Raw genomic sequence first — 12,601 nt, 5'->3', positions numbered from 1 at the left:
GACACCCCTTGGAGTCATGGACGTGCACTGGCTCTATTCATCCCTTTATGTGATGCTTAGCACCTCATCTACCACTTAGAGGAGTTGAGGAATTTCTTCCAGCTGAAACTGGAAAGTTTCACACTCTCACACTCTCAAAAAGAAAAGAAAATGCTGTGTTGGGTAGCACAGACTTACATCCAAACTTTTATGGTTTTTAAGTACATGAATAGGTATGCAGTTAAAGTATATGATTACCCAGGAGACTCTGCCACACCCCAATTGTTCATATGATCTTAATGATCACAGCCATGACATTGAAACAACTTCACATAGATATTACATATAAGTAACTATTCCATTTTTCAAGGCTTGGGAGGATTCTATAAGGCATTTCAACATGAGATCAAATCTTCCCTCATGTGCAACTTACTATATATGGAAGGAAAAATTCATATACTTTCGGAACTGACAAGGGCCTCAAATGTTTGCAAATATTTACTATGTGGTGCAGTTTCTAGCACGCTTGTTATCGTGCATTCTGCAGTATGGCTTTGCAATCAGGCAGACGTGTGTGTGATTATTAGTTCCACTGCTTGTTAACCACATTACTTACTTAGAGCAAGTTAACCACATTACTTAGAGCTCAATGTCCCCAAGCCTCAGTTTCCTCCCTTATAAAATAGAGATAATGCACCCATCTTCACACATTTGATTTAAATATTAGAGATAAAGTATGAAAAGCAGGGCATCTATCAAGTAAGCACTCAATAAATCCTTCATTAACCAGCTTTCACAAACTAACAATGTTCTTTTGGAAAACTATATTCTAATTTCCAAATGATTGATTTGCAAACAAACTTTTGTTGTTTTATTACTTGTTTATAAGTTTGGAAGTTGCCTGTTTAGATATTTGAGGTCATTAACATTATTCCTACCTTCCTCCTTGCTATTCCTTATAAGAATTGTGGCATCTCTTTCAATTTTGTTTTTTTAGGCTTCCATGTAATCTATTATGTTGATCCACATAGCCTCTATGAAATTGCCATTTTCATAAGTTGAAAATGTTCAAATATTAATAATTTTAAATAATTTCCCACTGTGACCTTTTCCTTTTTCCTTTTTTCCAAGTTGGCATATCTCAAGCCATATACATTTCAAAAAGTCAGAATTGCAATGCAAGATTATATCATAGAGTTAAAGCTTATTGAAGAGAATCTTTGATAGGCTGGACACATTCATTTCAGTAAGAGGCAGAGTTTGTCTAACAGCAAACTCTAGGTGCAGAACATAATTTTCATGGTTTTAAAGTATAAATGCAATACATAGGAGACTATGATCATGGTTCTAACAAAAGTGGCAGGTATTTGTACATGCTATTTATAAGGCACCAAATAAAACATGCATCACCATTGACATAACACAGACTCCTCTTCCAGGACCTAAATATTTGTGTAAATAACTTACAATTGCCACTTACACATATATGTATGAATATATAAATTTATCCAAATCATGATTTTATCTCATTTTTCTTTGTTGAAAAACAGATAAGAAAGATTAGCAAAAAGGAAGATATAAGCAATTAATGTTACAGTTCTTCAATATGCAAACTCAAATTAAATGTACTAAGATGCAAATTTTTAAGTTTCTCATTTGAACACAAATTTGGATAATGTCATAAATATAATGTGCTTCCTTTTTCTCCCTTAAACTCTGATTGCCCCATGCTTCCTGGAATTTAAGACTGAAGTCTAAGCTATTTTAGCTGATTAGGTAACTGCTAAGTGGAACCACATATAATTTGAAACTAGACTCTACAAACCATAGGCTCTTTTGAATGCCTACTTATGGTGTACCAGGTAGAAAGAAGAATCTCTTGTCAAAACCTGCACCAATTTTAGGACCTAGAACTAACCCTAGCAATGATTGCTCCATTATTTCTCTTGCTACAGGTCAAAAAATAATGCTAATTTTTATATAATCCATTAAAAACTGATCTCTCAAATATAAATTCTATTTTCAAAGCACCAAAATTATTATTAGTCTAAAAGTAAATTTCATCCAAAGCGCAGAATTGTGTTAACTTTTAATGAAACTTGTTGAAATAATGAAATAAGGTAGCATTTCAATTTCATGAGTAATTTTACAATATGGACTAGTAACTTACTACAAAAGTGTAAATGGTATCTGTAGTATTATAGGAAAGATAAAGAAAGGTTTGACATTTATGAAAATTCATAATATTGGATTTTTTCTGGTTAATTTGCTAATATCTAATATAAACTACAATGAATATTTAAAGATGGCAATAGCAAAAAGCACTTGGAAGCTATTTCAGGATTGACAATCAGTAGACTATATTCAAATGTACCACTGAAAACTAAAACAGAAGGCAAACATTTCTCCTCTAAATCTATTTTATATATAGTAGTTTACACATCTTAACATTGAAAAATAAAATATGGTATATAAATAACTTATTTATCCCAAATAGCTCACAGTTCATAAATAAGCCTTACAAAAACATATGACAGTTGGCAATAAGCAGAGATGATATCTTGAAAATGTTGTCTTCTTAAAATCAGCTGGGAACAGGAAACATATTTTAAATGATAGTAAATACACACACAGAATAGGCAGAGCAACTTCCATTTCAGAGAGAGGGAAAAGTGAACATGAAAACCAAAGCATTTCTGTTATAATTAGCTACAAACCGTAGCATTATTTGAAAACTAACAGAGGAGAAAAATCTCTACTAAAACTAAGTATCAGAGAATATGTTGGGAGGGGGGGCAAGAAGAATTGATCTAAATTATTTATTTATTTTTTGGGAAACAAAAGGGAAAGCACATTTTGACTAGCACATCAGAACATGGTCTTGCATATTGTAAATGTACCTTTTAAGACTCTGTATACGTGGAAACCCTGGTTGTAGCCTCTCCTTCCTTCAGTCTACAATTCTCCGGCCACTTTCAGCTAGTCTCTCCGTTGCCCTGCAAATGCCTACTCCAGGGCTGGGCCAACTCCTTTTCCTTCATCCAATTGTCAGTTCTTCATCTCTGTACACTTCAGGGCTCAGCACAAATATCATTTCCATCCAGAAACCTTTCTTGACTCTCCCAGTTGGAGTTAATCTATATAGACCGTTGGGGTAGCCAACGATCTTAGAGACAGGTGGTTTCACTTCCTCATCTTACAGCTGACCATGATTTCAAATATCTTTGTTTCTTTCTTCTAGCACACTGCCTTAACTGTAAATTTCTTGAAAATTCAGATAACATCCCATTAACCTGGGAACCCTTGCAACACTTGATACAAGACCGATTACAAGTACAGGTTACTAGTACAAGGCAGGTTACTAGTAACTGCTTGTTCAATTCTTGTGGAAAGAAGCTAATTCCAGCACATCATGGAAACCTACTTAATAAGCATCTTGTCTGATGGTATCACAGACATCTGGTTTGGGAAAGATTAAAACTTTGTGAAAACGGCAAATGCTATTTAGAAAGTAGTAAACCCCCTCTCAATACAAACTATTACAAATGAAACTTAGTTAACAATAGAAGTTCTGGGTGTCTTAAATTTTTAAATTGCTCAACAAGCACATTTCACTGCCTCCTCCCAGCTGCTTCAAGTATACGAGATAACTGAAGTCTAGAAGTAGCCATTGCTACTAAATGCTAGAACTAGCATAATAATCCAGGTCTCCTGGTTCTTGTGCCGGTGAAACTCCCACCATCTCTAATAACGAGCAACAATTCATTTCTGATCTATCTGGGCAGCAAGAAAGTCTATGGCTTCAGGTGCTTCTAGTTCCTTCTAATCTAGCCCTTGCTAATCATAGTATGATCCATTAAACAGCCACCTTGTCATCTCCTGGAGTGGCTTGGAAAGGAAAAACCTCAAACCCATCCCAAAATGTACATCTTAGCAAGATACCTATGTGATTTTTATGCCCATCGAATTCGATAACTGTTCTAGACAACAGAAAGACTGCATTTTCAATTTGAACACTCTTTTTACCTGAAATGAGAAAATACTTTTGAGAAGCAAGGAACAACGGAATATCTTCAGTAAATGCTGCTTGTAAGGGGGAAAAAATACCAAAAGTGAAATATGTGGTAGTATCTGGCAGTGATTTAAGTAGTGTATAACAAGTAATTTTGTTATTGAGTTATAATGCCAAGGAGGAAAGTGCATTTTAGCCTTATTGAAATACCCAAGTACCTTACATTTACTGAGTCATACCTTATACGGTTCTTGTACTTTACAAAAACATCATTATATGTTAACTCATAGAAATTTACAAACCTTGTCAAACAAATTTTGATGGAAAATTTAAGACGTTTTGCTGAAATATCATAATAATTATTTTTCAGTTAAGAAAAGCCCTACCTTCACTATTGCACCTTATTTGCAACAATTTCTGATTCTCTATAAAACTTAATTATTACTATTCAATTATTTTGAAGAAGAGAATAAATCAATAATGATTATAAAAAGAATAGAACGTTTCCAGTTCTTTTAATTGACCCTGTACCTTCCCTCTCCTGAAAAGTTAGTTGTGAATCATTGAGCCTCTTCTGGTGGCTTCGCAGGTGCGATACCAGGAAATTCTGGAAAGTTTCCTGTACAGGATTGAGAGACCTGATTCATATAAGTTTGCTTCAGCTCTCAAGAGAACTGGACTGGAGAACTTAGATCCAGGAGCTCCAAGACAGGCACTAACTGCAGAGTTCCAGTGGGATCTCTCTTTTAACTCTCTTCCTCAAGGGATATTGAAATACTCTGTGTATTTTTAATGTCTCAGACAGTTTTCAGTTTCTTTCCAAATGAAAGATAATAATTGCATTGATTTTATGGTCATTCTGGAAAGATTAGGTACAAAAACCTCCATATATTAAAAATACACAGACATACGTAGGCTACATTAAATGTAGGGTAATATCCAAAGGAGGAATAATTGTCTGAATCACAAAAGGTTTCTGTTTACATTTTGATTCCTGAGTGTAATGAGAAGATATTGGGGTGGGAGAGAAGGATTTATTTTTGCTTCAGTTATTTGTGTGAATTTGACTAAAACCTTTAGTTTTAAAAAAAAACAGTTAAAGTGTCACAAATCTTTGAAATATTAGTTCAGTAAACAAAGAATATAGAATAAGAAGTCAAGAAAGCTAGGTTCTATTTCTGCTTTTATATTTAATAATTAGCTGTATAATCCAGTTGTAAATCACTATATCTCCCAGGCTCAGTTTTCTCATCTATAACTTCCAACAAAAATCTAGGTACGGAGGAAGATGCCTTTCCTAACCCTGGGAAATGAAAGCAGAGTGAATGGTGGGAGGCGGCAAGTATATAGAAGGTTAGATCATTCTATTGTCTTCCCTAGCAAACAAGGCAGGGTGATTACATTCCGAAATGGGAAAAAGCACAGTAAAAAGGTAGAAAGCACAGAGAACATCATCTGTTTCAGTGAAAGGAAAATAACTTAGCAAAACTTTACAGAAGAGCTATTTGAAGCATGCTTTAAAATATTACTAGGATCCTAATAAAAAGAGCAAAAATCATCATAAGAAACTTTATGATCCGCATAGTGTTGCAAATTTTTTATTTTGTCTATAATCACTTGCATAAACAAGCTCCACTGACATAAACATCACCACATTGTAATAAGGACAATCACAAACTCCAGCAAATGACATCAGGCAACCTCCAACCAAGACATTTGGTTTTATTTTCCAAAGTCATATATTAATAAATTGGGAAATAAATTTAATAAATATTTGCTTAAATAATTCTACCTTACAGTAAGGCTAAAATCTATTTTACTCATTTTTAAGCAATGGGTCTTTTAAAATGAGGACAAAAAGTCTTTGTGTGTGTGTATTTGTGTTTATACTAAAACAGCATAAACATTATCATTTCATTAAGAAAAGTTAACACATAGACTCAATAGTATCCAGCATACCAGATTAGTTCTCATCACTGCACCTGGCTTTAATTACTCCCTTCTCAGAAACTCACTTTTTTCATTGATAAGACTTAAATGAAGGAATCAAACAAGAAATATTTCAGTGAGACACAGTTCACTTACATATATAAAGACACATAAACACACCAACACACACCCATACATGCATATCTGAAACTAAAACTTCAGGAGGCAATACTTACCCTCAGTACAATTCAAATATTCTAAAATTACCAATTTTCTTCTATACTACTTTGCTTTTCATTAAAGAGATTGCAGCCAGTAGTGTACTGGAATTACCCATGTTTATTTTAAAAAATAGATCATTAATTTTTCAGGGATTTTGAGAGCCAGTTGATATTACATTTATAGCTTAAAATCAGTTATAGGAAGACGATTTTTAAAATTTTTGTCCTATGGAAATCATCAAACTCTACAAATCAGGGCTTTTTTCTTGCAAGTCAGGTATTGACAGGTATATACCAACACAGCATTGCTCATAGCCCATCAGTTATTAATGAGTCTCAACTTATAATTAATAGTTTTTTTCTTTGCTTTCTCCTCCCACTACTTATTATTCAAAAAAAGATACATTTTTTTTAAGAGAAAAGGAATGATGGACTCAAAAGACAACTTTTTTTGTAGATATTTTACATTTATTAAATATCAGAATATCAAATAGCAATCCAAAATGTGGATGAGCCTAGAAGAAAGGAAGACAGTGAATAGAATTCTACTGGTAATAAAATAGAAAATTGCCAACTGCTGTGATTAAGGTGATACATTAGACCGGTGGTTCACGCCTATAATCCTAGCACTCTGGGAGGCTGAGGCAGGAGGATCATTTGAGCTCAAGAGTTCGAGACCAGTCTGAGCAAGAGCAAGACGCTGTCTCTACTAAAAATAGAAAGAAATTAGCTGGCCAACTAAAAACATATAAAAAAAATGAGCCGGGCATAGTGGCGCATGCCTGTAGTCCCAGCTGGTTGGGAGGCTGAGGCAGAGGGATTCCTTGAGCCCGGGAGTTTGAGGTTGCTGTGAGCTAGGCTGAAGCCACAGCACTCTAGCCTGGGCAACAGAGTGAGACTCTGTCTCAAAAAATAAATACATAAATAAAAATAGAAATAAAAAAATAAATTAAAAAAAAAGATGATACATCAGTGAAAACTTGCCTAGAGTCAGTGGCCTCAGTCACAGTTTGCCGTTTCTTCTTTTATTTGAAAAACATTTAATCTCACAACAGTAAAATCTAGTAAAAGCTTAACTTTTCAGCTAAAAATTTACTGATTCCTGACAGCATAGGGGGTTTTGAAATTATTATTACCAGATTTACTTACCTATAATTCTTAGTGGTTGGTGTGTCAAAATATTAATACCTCTGATCAGACACTGAGGAATAAAAATTAAATAAATGGAAACGTCATACAAAGTGTGTGTGGTGGTGAAAGAGGTCAAACTCAGCTTGCGTTTTGATCCCTTTTGGATAGTATGAAAGTTTTCACGCGTCCTCTTTCTTCCATTCCTGGATTTTTCTCATCTTCTCTTTACTTTTCTAATTTTCTTTCTTTTCTCTCTACGTGGAAGTAACAGATGTATGAAAGATTTTGAAAAGGGGTTGGAGAGGTTTGGGCTCAAAGAAAAGATTCCTTTTTTTACTTGAGTCTTAGAAACCCAGAGATTTCTATGCAAGCCAAAATAATACCGTTGTGCACACACACACACACACACACACACACATGCACACACACACATGCACACACACACTTTAATTTCATTCTTCTAATTTCTAGTCTCTTTGCTTCAATTCACTCATACAGAATACGTCTATTCTGTTTCTTTTTGAGCAAACAAATTAGTATTATGGAAATGTGAGCTGAAAATTTTACCCAGCAAAATGTACTTAAGTGCTCTGCGAAACCAGGGATAGAAGAAGCCATATATTAAGGGATTACATGTGGAATTAAAATAGCCAAACCATGTCAAGGCATCAAACAAAACGACAGGAGTAGAGAAATTCAGAAAGGGATCCAATAAAATTGTGAAGAAACAGGGAAACCAACATAATAAGAAAACACCCATCACTATCCCTAAAGTTTTGGCTGCTTTTTTGTCCTTCCTCATTTGATTATTTTGATTTTCTGGCAGGTTATTGATTGCACGAGCATGTCTTCTGGATACTGCAAAAATTTTGCCATAAATCCCCACCATCATAGATCCAGGAGTGAAGAAACCTGCCATAAACAAGGTGGTTCCCCAGAGCTTGTTGAACATCACTGGGCAGGAACTGGAACAAGCGATCAAGATATCATAGCCCTCTATTCCATCAGCGTAGGCCTCTGAGAAGACCACCCCAAATGCAAATGCCCCAGGGACTGACCAGCAGAGAACTAGCAACCGCTTAATGACTGGAATTGTCATTTTGGTGGAATAACGTAATGGGTAACAGATAGCATAAAATCTATCAATGGCTACTGAGCAAAGATGGAAAATAGACGTTATGCTAAGCATCAAGTCAAAGCTATAATGAATCTTGCAAAATGTAAGCCCAAAATACCAGCAATTCTCCACCGATCGGATCATACTATATGGCATGATGGTAAATCCCAGGAGGAAATCAGTGACTGCCATGGAAAGGATGAGCAAGTTCGTTGGTGTGTGAAGCTGCTTGAAGTAGGAAATGGAAATGATCATGGCAAGATTACCAAATACCGTGATGAATATGGCTCCTGCCATAAATGAATACATGGCAGCTCGGACACCCAGGGACTTCTCATTTTCTGGGCAAGATCCATTTCCATATTCAGAGCAATCGAATGTTTCCTTCAAAAACACAAGAACACATAGAATTTTGTCAGAAAATAAACAAAAATATTTTATGTTTTATATTTTATATATATTTGCATAGAAAAACTCAATAAAGGCATAAAAGACTCAAGGAAGATAATTTATGCTGAATTATTATGCATGATCTTTCCTACTTATTTACCTTAACCTTTATTTGGAATTTCATGACATTCTAGCTTAAGGGGTTTCAATGACCATTACTTACTTCATCCTTTCCTCTATACCACCAACATTTAGTAAGCTCTTACTTTATGCCAGGGTCTGAAATTTTAAAAAAGAAGAAGAAGAAACAAATTGTTGAACTAACTATACTTGGTCTTCCTATGTGCATAGGAGGACTAGAGGTCTGTTACACAATACATGCCCTTCTTTCTCAAATGTGTCTGGAATACGTAATCAGATTTGATCTGATGGGTCTATTGCCTTGTGGGACCAGGAGGTTATTATTTGAGAATAGTTTCATTCATGTGTTCTATTATTTTCACTGTGCTTTGACTGTTTTTCTTCATGCTACGGTTGTTTCAAGAGGGAAGAATCATTTAATGACCCCTAATTATCTTATCAAGTCATCCTCTTCCACAAATCCTGAAGACTTAAAGAGCATCATACCGGCCAGAGCAGCTAAATCAGAGGTAGGCAGAGACCAAGGCTAGACTACCCACGCTTCTTTGCAAAGAGCAGGTACACTGACCCATTGTCTTTCCTCAGAGCCCTGTGCAGCATACAACAGGCTATAGCGACAGCCTGACAAGTTCTGGTGTGTAGGGCACACAGAGGGCTACAAGCAGGTGGCCAGGGAGCTTTTAGAAAGCAAGCCATTTCCACTACAAGAAAAACAAGCTTATGCCCTCCTTATGTTGGCCCGCTGTGTTCATTTTGCTTATAAAAATCCACATGTTATCCTTTACATGTATATTTGGAATGTAACATGTTCATGAGTTAGGATGATTTCCTTTCAAAAATGTACATTAGTGAGAAAAGCACTATCTATATGCAAAGTAGAACCTTTAATGTTACAGAAAAGCTTCTGGCTTTCAGTGACCTCACACATATCAGACCCAAACAGTTACTAACAGATAAACCAATAAATTCTCAGTCTTTGTGATGTAAAAGCACACCACAAATTGAGCAAGAAATATTTACTGAATGCCCACAATATAAAAGACAAAAAGAAAGGAACAAGAAAGTATGAACACAGTGCTTGGAGGCAGAGATTCTGCAAAACAGCTGAAGAAACAAAACACATCAACACTTAAGACCTAAATGATTCTGCACCTCAGTGGTGGTTCATTGGCCAAAGAAATGTCCAGGAAAAATGTACAACCAAAGATCAAAATGGACAAGAGAGTTTCAGTCTGGGCTGGACAGGATGTTCCAGCAAGGTTGGGACTTTTGATCAGGGTCTCAGTGGGTGAGTAGGATTTGAACAGAAGAGAAAAAAACCTATTCCATATGGATGGCAGGATGAGGAAAAGACACAAGGCTGTAAGTATTCTGAGCCCTTCTAAACATAATTCTCAGGGATCTCTATAACACAACATGAAAAATAGGGGATTGAGGAGAGGACAGAGTGAGAGAAGAGAGGGTTTCTAGTTTCATTGTTTATCCCACAAGCCAGTGTTCTCAGTTTACTGTCAAAGGAGATTTACCACTTTGTTCTTAAATTTGGGTAGTTATTTTTAAAAATTTAATTAAGTTTAGCTATAAGAGAGTGAGTGCATATTTGAAATTAAAAGTTTTCTCCAATTCTTACCAAATGGTGAGTCCAAGGCAATTTTATCCTTTTTATTCTTCCCACTCTGGGGCCCCATTCCTAATTACAGAGAACCAATGGCCTGATTGTGCAATGGAGCTAAAGATGGTTGAAGGAGCCACCTTTGTACCTGAGACCACTGTGATTGCATACCACAAAATAGGAACACAACCAAACCCCATTTGAGGTCTCTGCTAATTAACACTCTAAATGCTGTTTTCAGAAACAATTGACTTATTCCTAAAAGATGGTTTTATCAAAACATCTTTAACCAAAAATTTCAGATGTGTACAATCAATTCTCAAACTATATTCATTATTAGCAGCTAAAATAAGGGTTTCTAGTAAGTGCATGGCATTTTACTCCTCCTAACATACGCACAGAAAAAAGGTAGGAGGAAAAAACGAGAGGTGAAAGATTTCTCCATCCCCTTGGTACCAAAATATTTAGCTACTTGCCATTTCTTGTTTGCTACCTTTTGATTAGTTAAGCATTACAGCAGAAGAAAATACTGGGAGAAAATGCAGCATTAGAAACAAGAAGAGATTCGGATCACCTTCAGTATGCTCATGGAAAAGCACAGGAGATCCAAAAGAAATGTGGTTGGTTTATTTTAAAATCACTTTATTTCCTAGAAAGAAAAAGCTAAGAGAGATAACAATAAAACAAATAATATACACACACGATTCTTGTGCTAAAGGCAACTCCACAACAACAGTCAGTTTTAGATGTAATTGTTTGCACATTTCTTTATGTTCCTGGATTAGTGACTTTGATGTTATGAATCATCCTACCATCCCACTTTTGTAAAAGTCATACTCAGTCTTTCTAAGTCTCACATTGTAGGGTACAGAGCTTGGCTACTTTTCCTGTTAACAGTCAGAAACTTTCATTAGTCTGTTAGCTCTAAGTACTAGAATAAAGTTCTTTGAAACACATAATGCCTAAATTTATATTTTAATTCCTAACACACCCATCACAAAGCAGGGAGAGGCACAGCAGATGACCATCTGATGAGTTTATCAAACAATATTTTTAATTCCCTTTAAGGCTCACATCCTTCATGGTATATTTGGCATAATTTCTGCACATGACAACTATCATCATTTTAAACCCTTCAATAACCATATTCTTCACATCTTTCAGATTGACTGCGTATGGAAAGCTAAATGCCAAAACATTCCTTCCTTCTTGTAAACAAACACCACATTCAAGAATACATTTGACCAGAAAAGATTTCCCTAAGAAAGTGAAGGAATGGGATTATGAGGAAAAAGCCCAAGTAGCTGTCTTAACCCTCTGCTTCTCTTAGGTGAACACCTGTGATAAATAATTTACTCAGGCACTTATGAAGAAGTAACCATTTCCAGGATTCTAAATATTCTTCCCTAGAAAAATGCTGCACTGCCAAAAGGCAGCACATTATCCTGTTCACATATTAAAATGACTCTGCTTTTTATTATAGATTCATATTAAGCCCTGTACCTTCTAAAATCTTCTCCATTCCTACAAATTTTCTCTGCACATGACCAAAATTCAAAAAGGAAGAATCGATGCACCAGCAATGCTACTACATTATTGGGGTGGCAATTTCTTTCTTTTTTTTTTAGTGTGAAAAATTGAAAAATGTATTAACAGTTATATAAATCAATGAAAAATGTGAAACTTAAAAACAGATTTATCATATCTGTGAAAATATATAGAATTAATTTAATAACTGAAAGACAAAATTGAGATTGAGAAAACTTCAAGGAAGAGAAAACAGAGATCTTTCTCTCATAACCCCACATTCACCACATACCTGTTGCGCTATGGAAGACGCCATTTTAACTCCTTACCGGAGGAACTTTATTGTTTGTTTCTTTTCTAACCACCGTAAATGTTTATATGGATCTACGTGAATTGTGCTGATTTATAACCTAACAATTAGTCTCGAGGGAATTGAATCTGAAAATGAAAAAAAAAAAAAACACACACACAACCTTGTCATTCAAAAGTTTAACAGCTAAATGAGCCTAAACCATTCCTCCATTCTCTCAGGAGTCTCTGCT

General features: G+C 35.3%; 1 protein-coding gene across 1 annotated transcript; it reads right to left on the bottom strand.

Moving 5' to 3' along the window:
• Positions 1-7,777: 7,777 nt before the first annotated feature.
• Positions 7,778-12,375, bottom strand: LOC105855523 (trace amine-associated receptor 2). Its single transcript, XM_076002723.1, has 2 exons — positions 12,352-12,375; positions 7,778-8,773 (listed from the first exon to the last, which is right to left on the bottom strand). Exons 1-2 carry the CDS (start codon positions 12,373-12,375, stop codon positions 7,778-7,780), a joined length of 1,020 nt encoding a protein of 339 aa, XP_075858838.1.
• Between the last annotated feature and the right edge of the window lie 226 nt (positions 12,376-12,601).

The sequence above is a fragment of the Microcebus murinus genome, chromosome 5 (genome assembly GCF_040939455.1).
Source record: "Microcebus murinus isolate Inina chromosome 5, M.murinus_Inina_mat1.0, whole genome shotgun sequence".
NCBI lineage: Eukaryota > Metazoa > Chordata > Mammalia > Primates > Cheirogaleidae > Microcebus > Microcebus murinus.
This window is presented reverse-complemented; position numbering and strand designations above follow the sequence as displayed.

Excerpts from the sequence above, each read along its gene's own strand:
- LOC105855523 (XM_076002723.1), bottom strand. The coding sequence starts at position 12,375 with ATGGCGTCTTCCATAGCGCAACAG. Across the intron at positions 8,774-12,351 it reads CGTCTTCCATAGCGCAACAG|GAAACATTCGATTGCTCTGA; the intron begins GTATGTGGTGAA and ends GTGTTTTTGAAG.